The sequence below is a fragment of the Mastigoproctus giganteus genome, chromosome 1, assembly GCF_048544385.1.
Source record: "Mastigoproctus giganteus isolate SK-2022 chromosome 1, ASM4854438v1, whole genome shotgun sequence".
In the NCBI taxonomy this organism is placed as follows: domain Eukaryota; kingdom Metazoa; phylum Arthropoda; class Arachnida; order Uropygi; family Thelyphonidae; genus Mastigoproctus; species Mastigoproctus giganteus.
In genome coordinates, this window is record NC_143575.1 from 43,070,540 (window position 1) to 43,097,706 (window position 27,167).

At 38.6% G+C, this 27,167-nt stretch overlaps 1 protein-coding gene across 1 annotated transcript in view; it reads left to right on the top strand.

The window, feature by feature from the left end:
* HERC2 (E3 ubiquitin-protein ligase HERC2) overlaps positions 1–27,167 on the top strand; it is a 971,627-nt gene that overhangs the window by 915,105 nt on the left and 29,355 nt on the right. Inside the window, exons 79-80 of the mRNA XM_090372402.1 lie at positions 2,407–2,569; positions 19,894–19,999. Coding sequence (XP_090228528.1) covers positions 2,407–2,569; positions 19,894–19,999 — 269 coding nt within the window. The remainder of the gene's footprint in view (positions 1–2,406; positions 2,570–19,893; positions 20,000–27,167) is intronic.

Sequence of the window (27,167 nt, forward strand, 5' to 3'; positions counted from 1 at the left end):
GTTGATGTGGGCAGCTGAGAGCTTGATGGGCCCCTCAATTTATTTCCTTCGAGGGCATCCACCCTGTCCTTCAAGCTCTCATAAAGGCCCATAACAACGCTGAATTGTCGCCTGATTTCCTTGCACTCCTTACATCGTGCACACACAAAGACATCCCCCTTGGCAGTATCATGTCCCGTACCCGATTGCTCCGCAAACATCAAGCAAACAGTGCATTTTAATATACTGTGATTCAGAGGGCAACTGCCCCCCTCAGTTCTCCCCTGAACCACAGCACTCCCATTAGCTTGAGCCTTTTGCTTTGCTGCTCTGGTCAGAGTCATGATTCCGATTTAATTCAATGAAATTCAAAACAAAAATTAAATCCTTAAGTTATATCCCAAAACAGTTATGTTATATATATATATTTTTCGGTATCTAGTGTTTTCTACGAGTTCCCTTTATACAACTTCCGTATCACGTGTTATGTATTAGTTATGTATATTAGTTTTAACACTATAGTTATGTATTAATTATTTGTTACGATTAAGTCGTTATATATATTTATAGAGGTAAAAATACAATTTAGTGTGACCTCTGCCAAGTTAAGGCCTACACAGCTGCAAAATCCTTATACGTCTTTTGCAAAAGAATGTACCCTGCATATTCTCATGCAAGTCAGCAATGGAGAGAGAAACAGACAGACAGACTTAACACATAATAGAGCATATCTTATTGGTAGCCAAGAAAAGTGGTTAAACCAATATGTAACAAATAACAATAAGCCTGCATGTGTGAAGAAGGTTGCAGGGAAATGTTCCATTGGAATATAAATTGAAATAGCTCTGAAAACTATTTCAGTTTGTCTCTCTTCCTGCTGGCCTTTATTTTCATTCCCATTGCACATTAGTTATTAAGCTCTCAAAAAAAAGATGCCCATAAAATCCATTCATCTGCCTCTCCTATATCAGTTCCTTCTGGTGTGCCATCTCTACCAAAATAAAGCCATAAAGAAAATCCAAGCACCACATTTAACACAGAAAAAAAAATGGATGCCACCCAACATTCTTTGCCAAAAAGGATAAATAAAATACTGAGAAAACCAAGCCCTCAAAGTCAAATGATGGGCTCATCAGATCCAAATAATTGTTAAATTTGTACAGTGGAATTGTGAATGTTGGCATAATTTTGATGACATCAAGGCTCACTTGCATAAGAATGATCCAGTTTAATTTTGCTAACAGGAGACATCTAAAAGGAAAATGAGATCCCTTTTAGAATAATTTTTAGTCTCATTAGGAAGGAAATAGTTGGAAATGGTCCTGCTCATGGAGATGTTACCTCAAGATGCTATTGTGGTTAACCATAACCCATTCCAAAGTATATACCACTTGCAACCAATATAGAGGAAGTAGCAATTAAAAATGCAGCAAGGTTCATACTAATAGTATGCCCATCTCTTTGCTACCTGGGACTGTCATCTCCCAGTTGACGGTGATATCATTATAGAGTTGCCTCCAGCAGTCTTGATATTATGGGACTTCAGTGGACATAACACCCTGTGAAATACTGGAATTAATGGAAGGGGTTGAATTATCATGCACATGTTTATTGACAGTGATTTCTTCCTTCTAAATGCAGGAATTAAAACTAACACCTTTCTCCACCTTATTACTTGTACATTTTGTGCCAGTAATTTTTATATCTGTCTCCCTTCTCCTTTAGTTCACTTGGGAAATGGAAGAAAACCTATATGAAAGTGATCACCTCCCCATGATAACCTATCTGCTTAGTGGGCATCTATACCATCTATCTAGGATATCATGGTGGAAGATCAATTAGGCTGACTGGAATACCTAAAGACACCAGGCACAATATGATATTCAGCTAAAAGAGTTGATGCATTCGTATGCTCTGCGGCTACTTGAGGATATTGAAAGTGAGGCTTATCTGCAGTGCTTTCATATTCTTAAAAAGTAGTATAAATATATAGCTTTATCTTTGGTTTGAGGATAGAGCAGATGAAATGTGGCACAGACCTCTCACTGGCTACCAGTAACAATGAAGTAGCACATAATAATAGCAGCTTGAGCTTTCTTTTACAGTATGTAGGTTGACATTATAACCACTTCACAATCATATCATGATGGCTACTACAGGATTGCAGCACACTAACTCTTGCTCTCACAGCAACCTCTCAGTGGTGAGCATAAATATTTAGATTATTAATAAATTTTCTTATGGGAGGAAACTTTTATTTATCACTTTGCCTCCAAAATTGTTTTCCTTTCAACTCTGTTTTCTAATGGTATTAATTTTATACAGAAACTCTTCTAAATATTTGTAATATATGTTTCTTTTTATTCAATTTCACTTCTCAGAATGCTTCTGTTAAACCCAAAACTAATTTGAATATTAATAATTTAGGACTGATGTGTATTCGTGACATGGAACCTGAAGCATTTCAAAGGCTAGATATGCCATTCACAACTCATAGTGCTACTGGAAATGAGGTACAGTTAAGCACCAAGTATCGTCGTATAACAGCAGAGAATCACATGGAATACATCCGCCTTGCTCTGAACTACAGGTCAGTAATACAAATACTTAATAGCTATTATTATGATTATTTACAAACATTCTATTACTTGAGTGATCTGTAACGATATTTTATTCTTTTGCTAAATTTTATTTGAGAACAAGGCTACCACATTGGTTACCTAATTTGTTTAAATTAGGTAACCAATGTGGGCATTAAATTAACTTAAAAAGAGCCACCATTAGAACATTTAGTTTGTGCTTAATGTGAGGTGCTTAAGAGAGAGAGAGAGAGAGAGAGAGAGAGAGAGAGAGAGAGAGAGAGAGAGAGAGAGAGAGATAGTATTAGTGATCACTGAATTATGACCTTCTGCGAGCGGTCAGGTGGGAGGGTACAAAAGTACATGTGCTTTGAGTGACTGGGGTTCAAGCCTGTGACTACTAAATACGGTGCTGCTTCTTGTATTCTTTCGAACTTGTGAATTCAGCCAGGATATCTAATACACTCTTGTGTATTAGATACCCCAGCTGAAGTTGCAGATGAACTCAACAGTTACTTTGCATTGATATTTACAGCTGAGAAACTCTGTGTCAATGAGAAATGATTGGAATGAAGTTGAAAAAAAATTTAAATAATGATGTTGAAATTTCACATTTATTTAATGAAAAAACGTTCGAGCCTATAGGCCAGTAAGGTTCCTGGAGTTGATGGCATGTACCCTATAATCTTAAAGGAGGTGGCAAGTGAGTGCATTGAACCATTGAGGGTAATTATGAGAGCATCATTCGACTTGGGAGTGATTCCATTGGATTGGAAAAGTGCTAATGCATCTCAAGTACATAAGGGCAGTTCTAAGAGTGAAGTGGAAATTACTGGCCAGTCAATCTAACTTCAATAGTAGGGAAAATCACAGAGACAGTGATCAAGGGTGGAATTCAGAATCATTTAGATAGAAATGGAATTCTGAAGGATGCTCAACATGGTTTTGTAAAGGGAAAATCATGTTTAACTAATCTGGTTAACTATTTTGACAGGGTCAATCAAGAGCTGGACTTAGGGAATAATTTCGACATTCTAAAAATATATTCTTGGCTAAATGCTAAGAGTATGAAAGAGATGGTTTATGCATGGGTACTGCACATACATCACTTATACTACCCAGATAGTATGAATGCATCATTTAATTATATCTCATATTGTTATTATTATTACAGGTAGTTCACGCTTTACGAGTTCCCGGGTTTGCAAGTTTGTTTGTTTTTTTCCTTCAAGTATCAAAAAAATCAAAAATATGAACATTAATTGCAAAAAATGAATGTTAAACATTCATGAATATTGCATTTCAACCATGCACGCAGCTAAACAATACAGTGTACCCCGCTTTACGATATTAATCCGTTCCAGCATTGTATCGTGAAAATATCGTAATGTGAACCCAATAACACATTGTTTTTTGATAATTCATTCCACGACCTCAGATTGAAATTTTTGCTATATTACTCTCTAAAAGGTCGTTTTTATAGTGTAAATTGTATTAGTTACCAATTCAAATCATTAAAATGCAGTACACTTTCATCATTAACATGTGTTCTGTTATAAGAACCAATTTTGAATGGCTTTGTGATATTTTTCTAAAGCATTTCTGGAGGTTATGACCATAAAACAATAAAAACAATTTGCACTTTCCTGTTTATTGGGCTTTTCTGTTAGTTGCAATCAATTATAAATGGGTAGTAAACTAAATGTTATTGCATTTTCGAAAATACTGATAGGTGGAATTGTGTAGTTTTTTACATTATTATGGTGAAATGTGTTTCCCCTTTACTGAAATCTTCAATTGTAAAAAAAAAATAAATAGACTTTCAGAATCTTCTCTTCATTCCTTTTTTTTTTTATGCTTCGTAAACTTGTTACTCTGTGCAAATCGCGTTAGTTGCAATTTGTGTGTTCCATTAAAAAAATGCTTATGCATGCTATTGAAATCTAAAAAGAAAAGAGAAGATTATCTTGGAAATCAATGCCTCTTGAAGCATTTCTGAAGAAGACGACTCCTTGTGCAACAAACAAGCCAATAATGAGTGATCAACGAGTGTGCATTTAGTCGATTATGATGGGTGAAGAATAAGCATTCTTTAACATTTGTAAGTCATAAATAATTTCTCTATTATTATAATTTGCTTGATTTTACAGGCTACGTTTTCATTTCTTTGGATAAATCAATCATTGTTTAAACATAAACTAATTAGCTAACTAATTTCATTGTTGGTAACCTAACCCCTATTTTTAAAATTGTGTCTATGGGAAATAAATTCCCGCTTTACGAGTTTTTGCTTTACAAGCATGCACTAGGAACGAATTAACTCATAAAGTCGGAAACTACCTGTATTATTAGCCATATGGTGCAAGGAAGCCTGAGGCTTATGCTGCACAAGCCAAAAAAAAAAAATTTCTGAATTACCCTGAGAGAGAGAGAGAGAGAGAGAGAGAGAGAGAGAACAAGAGTCAAAAGTAGACAGGAATCACACTCAGGATCCTGAGTGTGCCAAGCCCATACTCACCAGCTGTGAACCCCTGGGGTAATTGTGAATACCTGCACAATGAATTGCTATGGTATTGCAGTGCTTTGAATACGTAACACTTCACCAGTGGAGAAGACTAATGTTACTTATCTCAGCAGATACTACCACCCAGACAGCACCATTTCGAAGCTTCGAAACAGTGTAACATTAGTCTTCTACACTGGTGAAGTATTACTTATTCAAAGCAATGCAATACCGTGGAAAATTGTTGTGAAGGTATTCACAATATGAGATATAATTAAATAATGTATTCATATACTACCTGGGTAGTAGAAATGATGTATGTGCCGTACCCATGCATAAACCATCTCTTTCAATTTCAACATTGTTTATTTGGATTTCAGCAAAGCACTTGACTGAGTCCCACATGAGTGGCTACTTTATAAGCTGGAAAAGTTTGGAATCACAGGGAAAAACCTTAGATAGATCGCTAGATGGCTTCAGGGTAGGCGGCAGAGGGTTGTGATAAATGGTTATTCCTCAGATTGGGTTGATGTAAAAAGTGGAATTCCCCAAGGATCAGTATTAGGATCACTGTTGTTTTTGATTTTCATTAGCATTAGCATTAGTAGAGGCATTTGATGCAAGAAAGCAAGCTTATGCAGCATCAGCCAAAAAAAAAAAAAAAAAAAACCACTTTCACTTCATCCCTCTGTTCGTTCAAAATACCTGTCCAGCTGAGCCTTAAACTTATTTAGGCTATCAACCTCCACTACAAGGGATGGAAGTCTGTTCCTCCAACCAACCACCCGCTGGCTAAAGGCAAATTTCCGCACGTCTATCCTACATCTGTCTTTCCTCAATTTGAATTTATGCCCTCTCAGGTGATTATTCTGAGCGAGAGGAAGAATCCCATCAGCATTGAGCATGCTCAAACTATTCAAGGCTTTATACACCTCTATCAGATCACCTCGCTGGTGCCTAGTCTCCAGACACTGTAATTTGCAAAACTTAAGCCTCTCTTCGTAAGAGCACCCCTTTGTTCCATTCACTAATCTTGTTGCCCTTCTCTGTACTCGTTCCAGCAGCTCTACATCCTTCTTGAAATGAGGCCTCCAGACCTGTATACAGTACTCGAGGTGTGGCCTGGCCATTGCCTTATACAAGGGAATAATCACCTCCTTATCCCTGCTAGAAAAATTCTTATATATCATTGACAATACACCATGAGCTACTCTTGCATCCCGTCTGCACTGCTCAGAGAACTTCATATCTGCCTGCACAACCACCCCACAGGTCCCTTTCATTCTCTACCACTGTTAGTGTAGTACCACAGAGTTGATACGTTGCTCTGGGGTTGCTGTTTCCCATGTGTAGTACTTTACATTTGTCAATGTTAAACTTCATTTGCCACCTCTCAGCCCATCTGCTCAATCTTTCCAGATCCTGTTGCCGCAGCATAGTGTCAGTAGTATCCTTGACAACCCTGCCTACCTTTGTATCGTCTGCAAACTTCGACATTAAGCTTGATATACCATCATCAGTATCATTTATGAATACAGAAAACAATAATGGACCCAACACTGAGCCCTCAGGGACTCAGGGCTCAGTGTTGACTCCACTAATAACATTAGTCCACGACGAGCAGTGTCCATTGATTACCACTCTGTCTTCTCCCCCTCAGCCACCCCTTTATCCACAGCAGCAATTTGCCTCCAATGTCACACTGCTCCAATTTGTGCAGCAGTCTTCCATGTGCAACAGTAACAAAAGCCTTTCTAAGATCCAAGTATATAATATCAAAGTTATTCCCTGCATCCAGTTCCTTTGTGACTGCATCATAGTATCCAATCAAATTGGTCAGGCAAGACTTCCCCTTAACAAAACCATGCTGTGTCCGAGCTATAACTGAAGTCTTGTCTAAATGATCCTGCAGTGTTTCTTTAACTAGTGCCTCCATTAATTTTCCCGGAACAGAAGTTAAACTCACAGGTCTATAATTACTTGTGTCAGCCTTTGATCCTCCTTTGTGAATTGGGGTCACATTTGCGCATCTCCAGTCTGTGGGTACCTCCCCTGAGTCCAAGGAAGCTCTCATAATTATGGCTAAGGGTTTGCTTACTTCCTCTGCTGCCTCCTTTAATATAACTGGATAGATCCCATCCACCCCAGGTGCCTTTCTTGTGTTTATCTTCAACAATTTCTCCCCCACTTTACTCTCAGTTATTACAACATTCTCTAGCTTACTGCTAGAGTTGAATACACCTCTGGCTTTCCCCTCGCTAAATAACTCCTCATGTGTGAATGTCGATGCAAAATATTCATTTAGTTTGTTAGCTACCTGAGCAGGATCATCAACAGTTGACCCATCGATATCAAGTGGACCAATCTGATTCATCCCCTTCCTTCTAGAGTTTACATAAGTAAAGAACTCTTTGCTGTTTTTCTTTGCATCCCTTGCCAAAGATTTCTCGTAATCTGCCTTCGCCTGCCTAACCTCCTTTGTAACTTGGTTTCAGATCAACTTGTATCTATCATAGGCTTCTGTGTCATGTGTTAATTTGTATGTATCCCATGCATGTTTCTTCTCTGCCATATGCCTCATCAGTTCATCCGACATCCATTTAGGCCTAAACCTTGAACAGTATTTCTTAGTTGGTATGTAAAGCCTAGTAGCTTCCAAGATAAGTTCTTTGAATGCTTCCCATTTTGCATTTGCTGTTGGTAACATCATCAGTTGGTCCCAATGTATAGAATTTAAATACTGTCTCAGTCCATCGTAGTCGCCTTTACGAAAGCAATAACCCTTCCCTTTACCCCTAATGGTAGTTACCTCTTTGAGTAAATCCCACTTCAGCACACTGTGATCACTGCCACCTAGTGGTTCATTTATCTGCAGATTCTTAATGCATGAAGAATCACTGCTGATAACCAAATCAAGAGTATTCCTCCCTCTAGTTGCCTCCCGAACATGCTGATGTAGAAAACAATCATCCAATAAATCCACAAAAGCCTTGCTAGTGTGTGAGTGACCAGCCCCCAAATTCCAGTCAATATCTGGGAAATTAAATTCTCCCATTATAAGACTCTCTGATTTACTGGCCCACTCTATTTCCCTGTACAGTTTCTTATTATACTGATCAGAGTCATTAGGCCTATAGCACACTCCTACTCTCAATTTTGATCTCCCAATGCTTATGTCACACCAAACTGACTCGACACTGCACTGTCCAGCGATGTCCACTGGCTTCACTTCCTTGGATTTTATGTATTTTTTAACTAATAGCATAACCCCTCCTCCCTTCCTATCCAGTCTATCCTTTCTGTAGACGTTGTACTTCCCAAATTCCAGTTCTGCATTCCTTATATCTGTGTGACACCACGTCTCTGATATCACAACAATATCTGCCTTTGATGTTTTGAGCAATACCTGAAATTCATCAAATTTATTTACTAAACTCCTAGCATTGGTGTACACGCAAGTATACATGCACCTATTTCTATTCTTAGCTACCCTAACACAAGTGGCCATACAGTTGGGAACATCTCAAACGACCCATTTGCAATGCATTGTATCCACCAATTCAGCTCATTCTGAAAGCCTTGATTCTTATCCATACTCGCAAAAAGATTTTTGTTCTTTGCAATTTTGGTTCAGCTCATTCAAGTGACTGAAAATATCGGAAAGATATGCCAGCTTAATCACCCATGCATGCAGAGTTATTAACTCTGCATACTCATACCCCTCGACTGTTAAAAATGTCTATACCTCCTCCTTAAGTTCAAAAAGGCGTGTTATCTCGTTGATCTGTTCAGATCCCATTTCCTGACACAAAACGGGAAAAAGCCACAAATTGAGGGGCCGCAATTTGATGAAGTTAACAATTTGCAGGCAGTAGATGACTCTCATCAGCCGGTGCAATACCACCACTTTGCTTATTGGAGGCTTGAAGTGATGAAACCCATGTTTAGTCTCTAGAGCAAAGTTTCCGGCACCCCCCCATACTTCTCTTTCAACCCATGCACTGTACTATAGGTACAGTGCATGGGTTGAAAAGTACTATAGGTTTTGATGTCTTTCGTGTTTGGGGTTTTCATAAAAAAAAAAAAAAAAAAAAAACTTTTACTACTTCGTCCAGCACAACTTTCAGAGCAGATGGCAAAGACTTGGCAACAATGTCTTTACAGTGAATAAGGCAATGGTCTCATCGTGTGTCAGGATTCACTTCAAGCTGCAAAGCCTTTAACTCAACCTGTCATGGAAGCTGCTCCATCTGTGCAAACACTAACACAATCCTTCCAATTTAATTCATTTTGGAGCATATATTCATTAGTAATATGAAATATTTCTTCCCCAGTGACTCGCTTGTATAGTACATTGCAAAAAAAAAAAAATTTGTTGCAATTACATCTCCGTCGATGAACCGAATGTTGGCAAGAAGTTGAGCGCAACCACTAACATCTGTGGACTCGTTGATCTGAAGTGAGAACGTCTGACTGCTGTTGATTTTCTCCTTTATAATGTCTTCATTATCACTGGACAAATCACTGACTCGGAGACTGATTGTATCAACTGAGAGTAGAATTTTTGAAATTTTGTCAGCAGCTTCTGTGCCCAGGACTATTTTCACCATTTCTTTACAAGCTGGCATTAACAAAGTTTCGGCTCTTGTGTGTGACTTTTTGGCCTTTACAGTAATTTGTCTACTTTATAGCTAGCTTCCTGTACTTTTCCAAAACACGTTGACTTGTTTTTTGTTTTGTTGCAACAACTGCCAAAAATAATTGATATCTTTGCATGCTAGACAATGTTTTGTTGAGAAATGTCGTTTCAGTTTACTGGGAACCATAGCAGCATTGCTGAATTTTTCACTGCACACAAGACTCTCAGGGATTGGACATGTTTTATCACCACACCAGAAAAAACCAAAAGACAAATAATTATCACTATACTCTCTGCACCCTAATTTTTGTTTCTTTTTTTTTTGGCTCGTCACTTTCAGTACTTGCACTTATGGATGGACTACTCCTTACGAGGAGCTTGTCCATTGTTAAAAAAAGAAAATGGTAAAATCAACAATGTTATGGCTCACAATCACAGTATTTCAGAGCACAGCTGTGAGGAAACTGAAAGTAATAGACACGGGACCAATACTCTTTGAACAGAGAAAGGGGCACATCTGTTGCTTTAAAATATAGTCTTATAATAAAGAGGGCCCCGGGTGCCAAGCGTTCCGTGGCCAAGCGATTCTAGTGCGTCTGTAAAAGCGTTTTTTCCTAAAGAGATTTTCAGCGAATAGATTCTATTTTTGTTTCAACAACCGTTTTTCTTGATTTCTTGATCAAAGTAGCTCTTTCGCACTACAAGAAGTAGGCAAAGGCCCAGGAAGGAAAACCACCTTTCTGTTTCTTTTTATATTAATACTAACTTCCTAACCCAGCCGCTTGGTCACCTTGTGGCACTGCTCCTGCCTCCCCGTGGCGGGGCCGGAAACCTGGGTGGTAAAGCAAACCCCCAGGGCCAAAAGGAGGAAAACATGGACTTTGAATACTTTCCCCCGATTCAGACAGCAAATCCAAATTCAAAGGATTTGCACCAACCTAATGATGACAAAACCAACCGAAAGAGACTGAAGACGGATGATTCCCTAATAGAACATCCGAGTTTCCTGATCCTGCATTCCTTAGCGAACCAGGCCCTAGGCAATCTATCGCCATTCCTCATACAAAAGTGTCTGGAAAATGTAGCAGGTTCCCCCAAAATGGTGCGCCGTCTCAAATCTGGCGACCTGTTGGTTGAGACTACAAGCTCTAAACATTCAGAGTACCTTCTCAAGCTCACAACATTCAATGGAATCCCTGTTAAGGTGTCACCACACGCAACACTCAATACCTCCAAGGGTGTTATCTCAGAATGGGACCTAATGAATGTTTCAGAAGAGGAAATTGTCAACGAATTGCAGGATCAGAAGGTCATACAAGCGAAGAGAATCATGATTAAGAAAGATGGCGAACTTATTCCAACTCGCAGTATCATACTGACATTTAGCTCACCCAACCTACCATCATCAGTAAAAGCCGGGTATTTGAACTGCCGCATTCGCCCGTATATCCCAAACCCGCTAAGGTGTTATAAATGTCAAAAATTTGGACATTCCCAAACTGTCTGTAGAGGCGATGCCGTATGCCCTAACTGTGGATCGAAGGAACATGCCCAAGCTGATTGTAAATCGCAGTCCTCACTTTGCCCTAATTGTAAAGGCAATCACCCAGCTTTCTCAAAAACATGCGATCAGTGGAAATACGAGAAGAAAATTCAAAAATACAAGATAGAAAAGAAAGTCTCATTTTCCGAAGCCAGAAAACAATTACAGCAACTAATACCGATGCCAAAACGTACATATGCCGACGCTGCTCAAAAATTTCACTCAATATCAGTTCAAACAGATACATCAATCCCGCCAAGCATCTCTATTTCTGAATGGGCTCGAACTTTACTCTCTACTGTACCTCAGTCCTCAAAGCAACAGACTTCTAATAGATCTAATAACACACCAGTCACGATACCTCCTGTTACTCTTACAACTCCTGTAAGATCTAGTCAAACAGAAAACTCTGATCCCGGTAACAAGCAGCATGCTGAATCTTTCTTCATGGACACGAATGAGACTTGCTCTCATGAAGAAACGGAAACCATTCTGGAAATTCATCCAGAAGATGTAATAGACGCCAGACCAATATTTTCAAAGCGAGACAAAATAAAAATTGACCGACAGAAACAGACTTCCAAAAAGCAGACAGACACAGCTTCCTCATTTAAATCCAAACAATGAAAAACATCATCCAATGGAACTGTAGAGGCTTTCGCAGCAATATCGACGACATCCACGAGATAATTAAGCGTTATAAACCAATTGGAATCTGTTTACAAGAGACATATTTAACACCTCAGGTGTCTACTTCGATAAAAAATTACACTCTCTTTCGGCAAGACAGACCTGCTACTAATAATGCTCACGGAGGGGTAGCGATACTTATAGATGGAAGAGTACCCTGCAAACGCATCCAGTTACAAACCAATGTTGAAATTGTTGCCACACGAATAGCCATTGGCGTTACCCTAACACTTGCTTCAATCTACCTGCCACCCAGTCGCCCTTGTACCATACATGAACTTGAAGATCTCATTCAGCAGTTGCCAACCCCTTTCTGCTTATTGGGTGACTTCAATGGACACCATCCATTGTGGGGTTCTTCCAATACAGACGGACGGGGAAAAATCATCGAAATGCTTATTGAAAGACGGAATCTAACCATATTAAATACTGGTTCGCCAACTTACCTCCACCTCCCAACAGGAACAGTCTCTTCAATAGATCTCTCTATCTGCTCTCCAATCCTTTTCCCTAGTATCCAGTGGACAGCTCTGGATGATCCACTCAATAGTGACCACTACCCTATAATATGTAAAATTGAAACGTCACACTGCATACCTTCAGAAACTCACACAAAATGGAAATTTTCCAAGGCAGACTGGGCAAAGTATACCACTAACGTATCCTTCGACAATCAGATCATCAAATCTCATCCGATTGACACAGTTGCCGACCATATTACAAAACAGATTCTAGCAGCTGCATCCACCGCCATTCCACAGTCAAAGTCAAGCATTCGTAGAAACAGAAATTATTGGTGGAACGAGGATTGTAAGAATATAAAAAAAGAAAAAAACCGTGCATGGAATTTATTCCGCAAACATCCTACCACCACTAATCTTATAAATTACAAGAAAATTAGAGCTAAAGCCCGTCATATTAGAAAGAAAGCAAAAAGAGACTCTTGGGTTCAATTCGCAACTACAATTAATAAAAATACTGATGTAAGAATTATTTGGAGGAAAATAAGACAATTAAATGGTAAATTTCCCCCTTTGTCGTCCCCACTTTTCACCGTGAATGGACAGGAGCTATCTACTCCTGCAGAGATTGCAAATGCTCTAGGGACGGTATTTTCACAGTTGTCTGACTCTACGGCATATGATCCATCATTTCAAAAGATTAAAGCTGTAGCAGAAAAATCCCATCAGAATTTTAGAACTACATCCTCTTTCCAATACAATACACCACTTACTTTGGTAGAACTTCAAGAAGCTTTATCCACCGCTAAAAACAGTGCTGCTGGCCCGGATGGAATATACTACATAATGTTACAACATCTAGACAATAAATCATTATCTTCGCTACTGACCTTCTACAATCGCATATTTATGGAGCATTCCTTCCCCAGCCTCTGGCGTCATGCTTTTGTACTGGCGATACCCAAACCAGGGAAAGATCATTCTATTCCGAACAATTACAGACCCATTTCGCTCACAAGCTGCCTAAGTAAAACCATAGAAAAAATGATACACCGTCGACTAACGTGGTATCTTGATTCCCAAAATATTATCTCTGACAATCAATTTGGTTTCCGAAAACACCGATCATCTCTAGATCTCATGATCAAAGCGGAAACAGACATCAGGAATGCGTTTATCCAAAACAAACATCTAGTAATGGCATGTCTCGACATAGAGAAGGCTTTTGACACCACTTGGCGGTTTGGTATCCTGAAAGATCTTCATTCCCTGGACCTGAGAGGACACTTACCGTACTTCATACAGAATTTCCTACAACACAGGACCTTTCAAGTTCACTATCGGCAAGTACTTTCGCAAACATTCATACAAGAAGAAGGAGTCCCGCAGGGCTCTGTACTCAGTGCAACCTTATTTGCAATTAGAATAAATCAGATGACAAAAAATATTCCAAAAGCTGTAAACTCTTACCTCTATGCTGATGATTTGACTGTGTCTTGTAGCTCGCAAAACATGAGCTTTATCGAAAGGCAGCTGCAAACATCTATAAATAACATTGAGTTATGGATGATACACAATGGTTACCGATTATCCTATCAGAAATCTAGAGTCATTCACTTTTGTAATAAACGAAAGATGCATCCAGATCCAGAGATACAACTAACAAATCATCCCATCACAGTGGTGAATAGCATTCGTCTCCTTGGTTTAATTTTTGATAATAAACTGAACTTCTTAGAATATATCACACATCTAAGGACTGCTTGCCAGAAAAAAATGAATTTATTAAGAATTATCTCTTCTACATTATGGGGTGCAGATCGGTACACCTTACTTCACTTGTACAGATCCCTGATCAGATCTCGCCTTGATTATGGCGCCCCGGTGTATGATTCTGCTAGGGAAAGCGTGCTAGCACGTCTTGCCCCCATTCAACATTCTGCCCTCAGAATTGCTGTAGGCGCTTATAGAACATCGCCAGTGCAAAGTCTTTATGTTGAAGCCCATGAACCTCCGCTCAGCCTCAGGAGAAAGATGTTACTTCTGAACTATGCAGCCAAAATTCAAAGTCTGCCTTCTCACCCCAATTGGCCAATACTTAACAACCCACAGTTCTCAATGTACTACAGAAATAAACCTAGAGCAGTTCGACCTGCTGGCATCAGATTACAGGAACTATCACAAAATTGGAATATACATCTGGACAAAATCCTTCATGATCTGAACAGTTCAGATCCTCCATGGTCCTATATTAAAGCATCCTGTGACAGCTATTTCTTAAACTGGGGAAAACATTCGCTTGCAAATACCAATATACAGCAACTGCATGCCGCTCACACACAAAATTACCAAAATTTTACGCAAGTATACACTGATGGATCAAAGTCTGGTAGTAAAGTCGGTGCTGCAGCTGTCTTTCCCTTTAACACTATCTCTGTTTCACTTCCCATCGAATGCGGCAGTTATACAGCTGAATTATATGCTATCAAGCTTGCCTTAGAAAACATTCTCCACCTGTCCATCCAAAAAAGTGTAATATATAGTGACTCACAGAGTTCAATCTTGGCCTTGCAAAATTCCTCCTCAACAACACATCCCTTAATAAAATCTATAAAATCTCAACTAATGCATATCCATGATCACCAACAAGTTGTCATCTTTTGCTGGATCCCAAGTCACACTGGGATATCAGGGAATGAAAAAGCAGACTATGCAGCCAAACATTCATCCAACATAGCATCACCAGGTTACTATGTTCCATATATGGACTACAGATCCCATATAAGAAATACATGCAAAGAACAATGGACACTTCTATGGCAATCTCAACTGAATAACAAGCTCCGTGAAATAAAACCTGAACCACAGTTATGGGTTTCCAGTTTTTCTGTAAACAGAAAAGAAGAAGTCATCCTGGCCAGAGCCCGGATCGGGCACAGTCAGCTCACCCATATTTTTCTTCTTACAGGGAATGATCCTCCGCAGTGTATGCACTGCAACTCCGTTCTCACAATAAAGCACATACTCGTTGAATGTACCTTATACACTGATGCCCGAAAAGCTTCATACAGTAATCTCCAACAACCTTTGACACTCCAACAGTTCATAGGTAATGATGCAAATCTCCCGGAATTTTTCCGCTTCTTAAAACGCATAAATCTGTATAATTGTCTCTAACTGTTTTTTACAGACACCGTGAAATCCTCACCTCGTTTATAGGCGCAATATGGCCTAAGTAGCCCTTGCGCCAGAAATAACCATACCAATACCAATATAATAAAGAGTGGGTGCATCAGCACAGAAAAACAGTAATAAAGTTGAAGTAGCACAGACAAACAGGGACAGATATCAAAACAAGCCAATAAAATAATAAAAGATGGGATTTTTGCATTTAAGGAACAGCATGTACGCATCTAATTTTAACAAGTGGCATCTTATTTCAGTCAGTGCAGCAAAAAAAACTAGAAATATTGGAAGGGCAAACACACAAAAAACTTTAAAAATGAAGTGTTTGATACTCGCACGAAAAATAATTTACTGTCCCACATGTACAACATTGTGTTTCAGTAAAAAAGGCATATTGTGAAATGTAACAATGAGTAGCATTACAAACATATATAAAAACTATAACTGGGTGTAAATAATGTACAATTAATTTCTTACAAAAGTAAAAGTTCTCGGTTGTCAATTTCTAATCATAATACGTATAGTGCTATTTATAGGTATACAGCTTCAGCAAAGATAAGGACAACCTGTCATCTTGTGGCAGCCTACCGGCTGTGGAACACTGGAATAGATGTTGATTGCATATCCATACTTCTCACTACCCATTCTGAAACATCCCACTGGTGTTCAATTGGATTGAGGTCAGTTGAATTTGGAGACTAATCAACATGGGTGATATCTTCACTGTATTCCTTGAGCCTTGTACATAGTGCGGGCCCAATGACATGGCAAATTATCATCTTGGAAGATCCCATTTCTGTCCAGGAATAAAATGCAATGTGGCAGAGTGCACATGTTCTACTAAGAGCTGCCAGTAGACCTCATCAGTGAAACATTGCCCATTTGCACCAGGAGTCCTAGTTCTTGCCAGAAAAACATGCCCCATATTAAACAACCACCATTACCTGCCTGGATAGTGGGCACCATGCGTGGTGGATCTATGGAGTGGTGTTGCTTGCACCACACACGAAGGAAGGCCTCCATTGGTGTGTTGTACTGCCGTGACATAGCTACCATGTAGGCAGGCAAGGCAATTGCCTCCGGGCCCGGCGTCTTTGGCTGTCTCCTGGTTTTGCAATTTTCAGGGGCCCGAACATGTTCTTTGCAGGCGCCTCCGTAGCCAGGTGGGAAGGAGCAGCAGTGCGTAGCACACGCTTCTTGATTAGACCAGGGTTCGAGCCCGTCACCACCAAATACGAAGGATGCGGAAAGGTCACGAAATGACCACCGCATATCCCGGAGCAATATGGCCTTAGTTGCTAATGCTCCTAAAAATCAAATAACAAACAAACGAACATGTTCTTTGCCTCCTGGCCCGAAAAAGGGTAGCTACGCTACTGTTGTACTGTGTATTTGGACTCATCCAACCAGCACTAACTTCCAATCCTCCAGTATCCAACAAGCATGTTGTTGACACTACAACATTCACCATTGATGATGATCAGTGGTGGGGAGAGGGTGTCTCAAATAACTTTACTGAATTAATGGTTCCATGCCAATTAAGATTTCTTCCAAACTAGTTTTATAAGCTATTGCTATACCTTCCTTGCACTGTATCTTACTTCAAGAATAAAGTAATTTATAATTTTATTGAGCTGCATTATAAGAAAAATGGACTCTGAGAGTATCAAATATTAACAGTTCAGTAATTCCTTAAAATTATGAGAAATTTAAGGATGTCTTCATCTTCTCTTACATTTCAACTGGAAATAAACTATCTAATAAGCAACTATTAGACACTTTTTAGACACTATCTAATAACTATTAGACACTTATTAGATAGTTATTAATATATAATGTTAGGACTACTAAATTATTTCAAAATTTCTGGATTCTATTTCAGATACCAAATGGAAAATCATCATTTTCACTGTCTTGTCAGGAAATTGTTATTGGAGACATCCGATCCAGCAAATCCTAAAACCAAGAAATGCTCTTAATAGTGCAAACATTCTCAGGCACTGGTGCTAAATGGGATTTAGGTAAGCTAAGGCAGATTATGACAAGTCTGTGACTGAGGATGCAAAGAAAAGTAGCAGTCTTCTTTGCTTATGTTAACACTAAAAGGAAAAGGATGAACCAAATTGGCCTACTAGCTGTGAGTGGCATTAGCTATTGTTGATCCTGTTCAGATTGTTGACAAACTTAATAAATATTTTGCATCTGCATCTACACATGAAGTTTTTAGGGAGGGAATACCAAAAGTATAACTAGTTATATAACTGGTAATTAAATGATTTTCTAATAACTTAGAAGAAAGTGGAAGATAAATAGTTGAAGCTAAAAGTAAATAAGGCATTTGGGGTTGATGAAATAGATCCAATTGTATTAAAAGGGATTTAGAAGAAGCACTAAAAGAGGTAAACAAACCTTTGGCCATAATTATGAGAGCATTCTTGGATTAAGGGGGAGGTTCCTATAGGTTTCCAATCCATAGTTGGTGATTAAAGTTGGTGATTAAAGAAGTATTGTGGGATCATCTTGACAGAAATGCAGTTATATAGAAATCGAAGCTTGTATTTGTTAAAGGCAGATGCTTTCTGGCCAATCTGATTAGCTACTCTGACACAATAACAAAAGAACCAGATGCAAAAAATAATATGACATACACTTAGATTTTAGTACATAGACATTGTCCACATGAAAGGACACGTAGACAGTGTCTATTGTACAAATTGGAGCAGAGTAGCATTAGGGGCAAGTTACTGCTATGGTAAAAACTGTGGTTACTACTAAGATAAAAGCTATGGTTACTGCTATGGATGAAGAGATGGTTGAGTAGCAGAAGACAGAAGGTGGTTATAAATGAGCACTGCTCTTCTTGACCTAATGTTATTAGTGGAGTTCCTCAGAGTCCATTTCTGTACCCCTTCCTGTTTTCATTATTTATTAATAATACTGATGAAGGCCTGTCAAACTTATTCTCTAAGTTTATAGATGATACAAAGATTGACAGGGTGGTTAATGACAGGAAAAAACCAAATACGAAGGATGCGGAAAGGTCAGGGAATGACCACCGCATATCCCGGAGCAATATGGCCTTAGTTGCTAATGCTCCTAAAAACCAAATAACAACAACGACAGGAAAAAAGGCATACCACTGCAAAAACTATAAAAATTGGCAGATGGGCTGAGAAGTAGCAGTACTTTTCATTTATATTGATAAGTGCAAAGTACTAATGCAAATGGGTAGCAGTAATCCTAGAGTAACATACCAACTGGATGGCCACACTCAAGATTATGGAGGATGAAAGGGATCTAGCGTAATTGTACAGTCTGACATGATGTTCTCTGAACATTACAGACAGGCTGCTAAGACAACTCAGAGGTTCTCTCGGCTATATATAGTAATTTTGCCAGCAGGGTTAAGGAGGTGGTTATCCCATTCTATAAGGCAGTGGTTAGGCTGCATCTTTAGTGCTGCATACAGATCTAGAACCCCCATTTTAAGAAGGATGTGGATCAGTTGGAATGGGTGCAGAGAAGAACAATAAGGTTTGTCAAGAACACAAGAGTACTCTTACCATGAGAGACTTCACTTCTGTAAATAGCAGCAGTTGAAAATTAGCCACTTGTAAGGAGACCTGATTGATGTGTTTAAAACTTTAAATAGATAATTAGTAAATTAAATTTCAGCCAGAGAGCTTCCATTTGGCATTATGGAAATGGATAGTTTGAATAAATATAAGGAAGAATTCGATAAATTATTAGAAGAATAGACAGATGATGTGGTTGGTTATTTATTTCTTTTTTTTTATTGGCTGATTCCATTTAATCTAGTCTCCTTGCATCACTTACCACTACTAATAGTAAATTAGCCAAGCGATTCATTAAAAAAAAAAAGGTTATGAACCATAATTTTTAAATGAATCCCTTGATTAACTCATTCACTGCCCAATTGGCTTCTGATCTTAAAACTGAATTCAAAAATTAAGGGATTGAATCTAGATCGGGGAGAGATGTAACATTTTTGGGCTACTTCTCACTATGGCTCAATTAAGGAGCCTAAACTGTACATATATTCACACTACAACTGTCTTTTTATTACTGAAAGAGATGGGAGGGTGGTGACTGTTTCTTGACAAATATTCGGCTTTTTCTTCTCCAGATAGATTTAAAACCCTTCACGCATATATGCATCAACCAGCAGTTAACATATTAAAATATCGTTGTTAACAAAAAAAAAAAAAAGAAAAAAAGGTATCTGTTTATTTACTGTTAGGAACTCTTCCAAATGGTATTCATGTAAATTATGAAAGTGTTTGTCCCCATAGGTTGCATGAATTTGATGACCAAGTAAATGCTGTAAGAGAAGGCATGGCAAGAGTAATTCCTGTACCAATTTTGTCGCTCTTCACTGGATATGAACTGGAAACAATGGTAATTTAAAATTTTGGTTATTTGATTTCAACTGCGATAATGATATATTTTCAAATCTGCAATTGTAGCTTTAGACAGTTTAGTAATTTTTGTCATTGAAAGTACTATCACATAAACATATCACTATTTTAGTATTTCAGAGACTAATATGAATAAAAAAAGTTTTGTATGTCCAGTTAGAAAGTTGAATGTTGTAAATGACATTTACACTGTAAAATCAAAAACGTGAGAACAAAAAATGCTCACACTGTATTTTATTTTTTATTTTGATTAAAAATATAAATCTTGTGTATGCAAGCAGCAATGACTTGCCATTCTAGCTATCTCCAGCCTTCCATAAACTTCTGTGAAATGTTCCATCCAAAATTAGCACTTCTCTATGTTTTCATCTGTTTTTAGTAGCTACATACTAAAAATAAATCTTATTAGTGTAATTAATTTTATTTATAGTCTTGAAGACTTTTTCACTCAGTGAATGAACAAAATAAAGCCAAGTGAATGAACAAAATAAAGCTCATTCTGCTATAATGCACAACGTATGTTCTTTAAAAACGTAGTAGAAATGCAAAGAATAGGATTCCATAAAAGCTATAAATTGTCAATACTTACCCCATTTTCAGACTTATTTTTTTAATAACACATTATGCTATGATTGGTAAGTAATCTATTAAAACTGAAAAGTTATTAAATAAAAATTTATTGAAATAAAACATATATGAGCAATATTGTTTTGGATAATTATTGTCTAATTTTTAAATGGGATGGGGGGATTTCTTGTCTTCGGCCCATTTTTTTAAAAAATGAATTTGTCATTTGCCCAGTTTGCTTTTTTTTCTATTCAAAAATAAATCTTTTTTTTTTTTCTTTTTTTTTTATGAAAACCCCAAACACGAGAGGTATTAGAACCTATAGTACTTAGTACCATGCTTGGGTTGGAGGTTGAGAAGACGAAAGAAGATATTAGTTGACATAAGACTTGAACTTCTGTAGACTGTAATTTTCAGGAAATACATATGAAGCAAGGTTGTTCCAGAAAACGGCAGTTGAATGATTAAACGAGGAAGATGAAAAGTTGGTTCTGTGAGTTTGAAGTTGGATAGTAAATGGATGTTCACTGGTGGCGGCACGTGTTCGGATTGTTTTAAAAGAGAGGGCGGGAATTATAGAAGCCAATTCAGAAAAACAGTGCCCATGGAAGTATCTGCAGAAAAGGCATGCAACAGAAACAATACGTCTATGAGACAGAGAGTGGAGAGACTTCGTTAGAGAAGAGTCAATAATTAATCTAACTGCTCTCTTATGAATGGAATCTAGAAGTCTGAGAGAGGTTTTGGGAGCACTACCCCAGATCTGGGAACAATATTCCATGGTAGGGCGGATTTGCGATTTGTACACAGCTGCGATTTGTAACAGCTGTTTGGCAGAAAAGTTAAGCCGAGAACGAAAGAGAAAACCAAGTTTTTAAAGCATTATTTGTAATGTGCTTGTTGTTTTTATTTGGTTTTTAGGAGGATTAGCAACTAAGGCCATGTTGCTCCGGGGATATGCGGTGGTCATTCCCTGACCTTTCCGCATCCTCCTATTTGGTGGTCGTGGGCACAAACCCTGGTCTAATCAAGAAACGTGTGCTACGCACCTCTGCTCCTGCCCACCTGGCTACGGAGGCACGTATGCTTTTGCCAAGAGAGACTAGAAGTCAGGGTAATCCCTAAAAGAGATATATCATTTTGCTTAGAAATTGGAATGTCACATAAGTATAGGAGCAGAAGAATCCTTTTTGCAAGAGATAAGACAGGATTGAGTTTTAGAAGGATTGAAATCAACTGAGTTGTCTTTGTCCCACTGGAGAATTAACTGGAGATCGGCATTTAAGGAATTGGTAGTGGATATTCGAGAAGTTGAAGCTGATTGAGCAGGGCAAAGGTTTTTCAAAATGGAAAGTGGAATCCAATGTGCAATGATCCACAAAACTATGGATAGGATTTCCAGTCAATGGAGGAAGGTCATTAATATATAAGAGGAAAAGAGTGGGGGAAAGAACTGAACCTTGGGGGACACCAGCATTAGTGGAGAAGTTAAAAGACAGAGAGACAGCTACCATCACCCTCAGTGAGCGATCAGAGAGAAAACTGGATAACCAATTACAAAAAACAGTTACCAAACCATAAGATGGAAGCTTCTTTAGAAGACCTTTATGCCAAACATGATCAAAAGCCTTTGAGATGTCAAGAGCAACTGCTTGTGTTTCACCAAACTTTTCCATTGAATTTGTCCATAAATGGGTCACATAAACCAGAATATCACCAGTGGATCTACACTGACAGCATACTGGCGATCGTTGATCAGACGGAAGGTTTCTAGGTAGTTTAAGAGTTGGCAGTTAATTGATTTCTCCATTACGTTAGAAGGAGTAGAAGTAATTTCAATGGGACGATAATTGGATGGGAGGGACTTGTCACCCTTTTTAGGAACTGGCTGGATATGAGCAAATTTTCAAGCAGAAGGAAAAACACCTTTGAAAAAAGGCGGCAAAGAACAGGAGTAAGTTCAGGAGCTCAGGTTTTGAGAACAAGTGGAGAAATACCATCAAGACCTGGAGCTTTCTTAGCATCAAGATTCGTCAAAATCCTTCTGACATCCTTTTGACGGAAGACCAGGAGGCATTGAATGGAGCTTGTTGGGAATGGTGGGAGGTTTTTTACCAAGATCATTAATACATGAGTTGGAAGAAAAATGGGATGCCAGCAGGTCAGCTTTATCCTTGGCTGAAGTGACAACAGAGCCATCTGGTTTTGACAGAGGTGCGAGCAGAGATGAGCAAAAGTTGCAGCCAATAGCTTTGACAAGAGAGCAGAATGCTCGGCTACCATTAGGGCAAGAAGCAAGTTTCTACTCTTAGCCTGTTCAAACTCTAGTTTGGACTGATTAATAACTGCTTTACAATTGTTGCGAGCTTTGGTGTAGGCAGAAAATGAAACTGAAGAATTAGAAACAAGCCAATTGCGATATGCAACATTCTTCTTTTGAACAGCCTTAGCATATTTATTGGAAAACCAAGGTTTAGATAAAGGACAAGATATTAAAGTGGAGTGTGGAATAAAGGATTCCATTCCTACAAGAATAATTTCACTGACACGATCAGTGGAAACGTTGACATCAGAAGTTTTGAAATGGCAGTCCAACCAAGAAAAAGAAGAAAAGAAATCTTGCAGGTCATCCCATTTTGCATTCTTGTAATGCCAAACAATACGAGGTTGAGAATAGCCATGAGATAAAGGCTCCATTGGAGAAGAGACAATCACCAAGTTGTGATCTGATGTACCTAAAGGACCACTCACTTTGACCGTGTACTTAGAAGGGTTGTTTATGAGAAAAATATCAAGCATGTTGGCTGTATGGTTAGGATTGTCCGGTATTCTTGTAGGTAAATGTAAAATCTGTGCAAGGTCATTAGAAATTGCAAAAGCCTCAGCATCTCGACCAGCTGGGTTGGTGTGACTAGAAAACGGAAGCCAGCTAGAGTTCTGAACATTAAAATCACCAAGGAAAATTACCTCACTTTTAGGAAAGTTGGACTTGAGAAAGTCAAGTTGCAAAGAGTGGAAATTAAAGAGCTCCAAGTGATTAGTGGAGTTGGGAGAACAGTAGAGACAACAGATGAATTTGACAGAGAGATTTTAAGCCATAGAAGATCGAAGAGAGGAGATTCCAAATTGCCAATTCTCTGAAAGGGAATATCGGAACGGACATATGCACAAGTACCACCTTTGAGGCGAAAGGAAACATACAGCAAATAATTTGGGCAACTGAGATGAGCGGTATTTGAATCAACTGATAACTGAGATTCTCTCAGAAAAAGTACGTGGGGTTTGGCAGTCTGCAAGTGGAAATGGACATCATTGAGCTTAGAATTGAGACCATGTATATTTGTGAAATGAACTAGGAAGTGTTTGGGAGGTTTAGATATTTTTGCAGATACACTTACTCTATTAGTTTGACAATTCACAGTGTATTCAATAGTAAGAAAAAGTGGGAGGGACATGCTGTATGAAGTAATGAAATTTTTGGATATGGCGTACACATGGTAAGAATATACCCAGATCCTTCACATAATGTGGTCTCAACTATGCCCCCTGCATACACACTACTCGGACTCCCTCCAGTCACTATCTGGCAGAGTAGAGGCAGCAAGATTATACACTAACTGATCCAGAAGCCTCCTAAAGAGTTACCAGTAGATTCGGTACTAACTAACGGCCAGCCTGCAAACACCGTTTTAGAGCTGTACCCTCAAAATGTAAGGAAGATTGGATCTCGCTGTGATGTTCATCATAACCTCAAAAGTCATCAGTCATTCTGCATGATGGAAGAGATGGGAAGAGTTGACCGGAACTTAGCTCTTGAGACTAAACATGGGTTTGACCACTTCAAGCCTCCAATAAGCAAAGTGGTGATATTGCACCGGTTGATGAGAATAATCTACCACCTAGTACAGCCTGGTAACACAGAGGGGGGGCGGCATTCCTCCATGTGGTGTAGGCACCACACCTCGACCCCTGCTTATGTTGGTTCATACCTGGCTGGTCACCCACAGTGTGCTTGTGCATGGAGGTTATACCCAGGATTACTAACAGTCCCACCATCGTGAAGGTGCAAGCAGAGGATTTGACATCCAGACTTCACCACCGAAATTGGGGGGTTACTTGACTTGAATGTCACCTGAATATCAGTTCCATAAGCGTTTTAGACTTCCAGGTAGCCAGTACAGCTTGTCTGGCATATCTGAGAGAATGTCTGTGACATCCTCAAGGACCAAATCTGTAACCACTTATAAGATCAGGCAATTTTCTTCTGAACCTGCAGCTTCTTTTGATGTCCAGATCCATGTTAAATGCCATTTTTATTTCAATATTTAATTCTTTCTAGTTTTTTTTTTTTTTTTTTTTCGAATACTATAGTCGTTTCTTTTACATTGTTTACAGTAAAGGTAGTAAGAATGTGTGTGTGTATATATAGGAACTATATAAAGTTTATCACACAATATGTAAAAAATCAAAACATTCAACATATGCTCACACAACCATAAAATGAAATGACACCAGCAAGAAATAGTATAAGCTGGCGTTGTATCAGTTTCATGTACATAATAGTGGAAAATGTGTCTAGTAAATACATGCGTAATTTGAAACAGCAGGATAAGCTGTATTTGCCATTCTGTCAATTTCTTATCCCATTTTAAAAGGTTCCATTAGTATTAGCTGTATGGTGCAAGGAAGCCTGAGGCTTTTGTTGCATCAGCCAAAAATTTAAAAAAATAAGAATAATAAAATAAAACAAACTACCTATTGGACTTCCTCCTCATATAGGTGCCTATCCAATTGACCTTTGAATCTTCAACCACCCACCCATGGAGGCAACTTATTCCAATAATCAACTTAGGAAGATAAAAGAAAACTTCATGCAATCCAGCCTAAACCTATTCCTACATAATTTGAATTTATGGCCCCTAGTTCTGGAATCATTTACAACAGGGAAAATTTTACTTTCTCTCTCAGAGCCTTGTACACATCAATCAGGTCTCTTCTAAGGTGCCTAATTACAAATTCTGCATGTAACAGGCAAATGTAAGGCAGAATTGTCCATCCTGTGACACTGTAAAAAAGTGGAAATGGGAATTCCAGCGTGGTTGTACAAGTCTCTTTGACGAGCCAAGAGAAGGAAGGCCATCAACATCGATATTCCACTTTGTCATATTTGCAGGGCAAGAAAGCTCGGGATATTGACGAAGAAATGAAAGCTGTGTATGGGCAGAATTGTCCATCCTATGACACCATAAAAAAGTGGAAACGGGAGTTCCAGCATGGTTGTACAAGTCTCTTTGACAAACCAAGAGAAGGAAGGCCATCAACATCCATAGACAATGAGATGGTTGCAAAGGTTGAGCAGCTGGTGCTGAGTGACAGATGTGTGACAATTCATTTCATTGCAGATGCAGTGGGAATTAGTTACGGGTCTGCCCACAGCATTTTCTTGACCATCTGCACAAGTAAAGACCATCATGCATCTGCATGATGGGTTCCAAAATTGCTGACGCCTTTGCAGAAGCAATGTCAAATGCAATGTTCTTACCAACTGTTGGATTTGTGTAATAGTACTGTATTAGTAATGGCCACATGGTGCAAGGAAACCTATGGCTTATGCTGCACCAGCCAAAAAATAATAATAATATAAAATAAAATAACAAAAAATACATAAAATAAAATAATAAAAATAAATTAATAATAATAAGAAAAAAATTTTAAAAATAATAATAATAAAAATTAATAAGATAAAAAATGAAATGGACAACCTGTGCATTTCCTTCCTCCCTTAGGTAATTATCCAGTTGACCTTTGAATTTCTCCCGACTGTCAGCCTCTACCATCCATAACATATTCCAGTAATTTATAACTCACTGGCTAAAATAAAACTTCCTGCAATCTAGTCTAAACATTTTCCCCCATAACTTGAAATTATGGCCCCTAGTTCTAGAATCATTTATAACTGTGATATTTTCATCCTTATTCATTTTGCTTATCCGTTGCAGAGCTTTAAACACCTCAGTCAAGTCTCCTCTAAGGTGCTTAGTTTCCAAGCTCTGCAACCAACATATTCGAAGTCTTTCCTCATATGGACGCCCTTTTGCCAATCTCACCAGGCAAATTACCCGTCTTCGGACCCTTTCAAGAAGAACAATGTCTTTCTTTAGGTGCGGTCTCCGTACTTGAACACAGTATTCCAAGTGTGGTCTAACAATAGCCCTATATAATGGGATTATGACATCCTTATCTCTAGCAGCGATTGTTCGATAAATCATCGATAGGACACCATGGGCCCTCCTTGCAAACAGTCTACAATGCTCGGAGGACTTCATATCTGAGGGTATTGTAATACCCAAGTCCCTTTCCTCCACTACCGACTTTAGTTCAACTCCACCAAGTGTATAAGTTATTTTGGGGTTACTGTTCCCCAGGTGCAATACCTTACACTTTGCTGGATTAAAGCATAGCTGCCATTTTTCTGACCATCTCTGAAGTCTATCTAGGTCATTCTGAAGAATGCATAATGCCGGATGTTGAGAACTTTTTAGGGTGAACCCATCCTATTCTCCTGACCTAGCACCATCAGA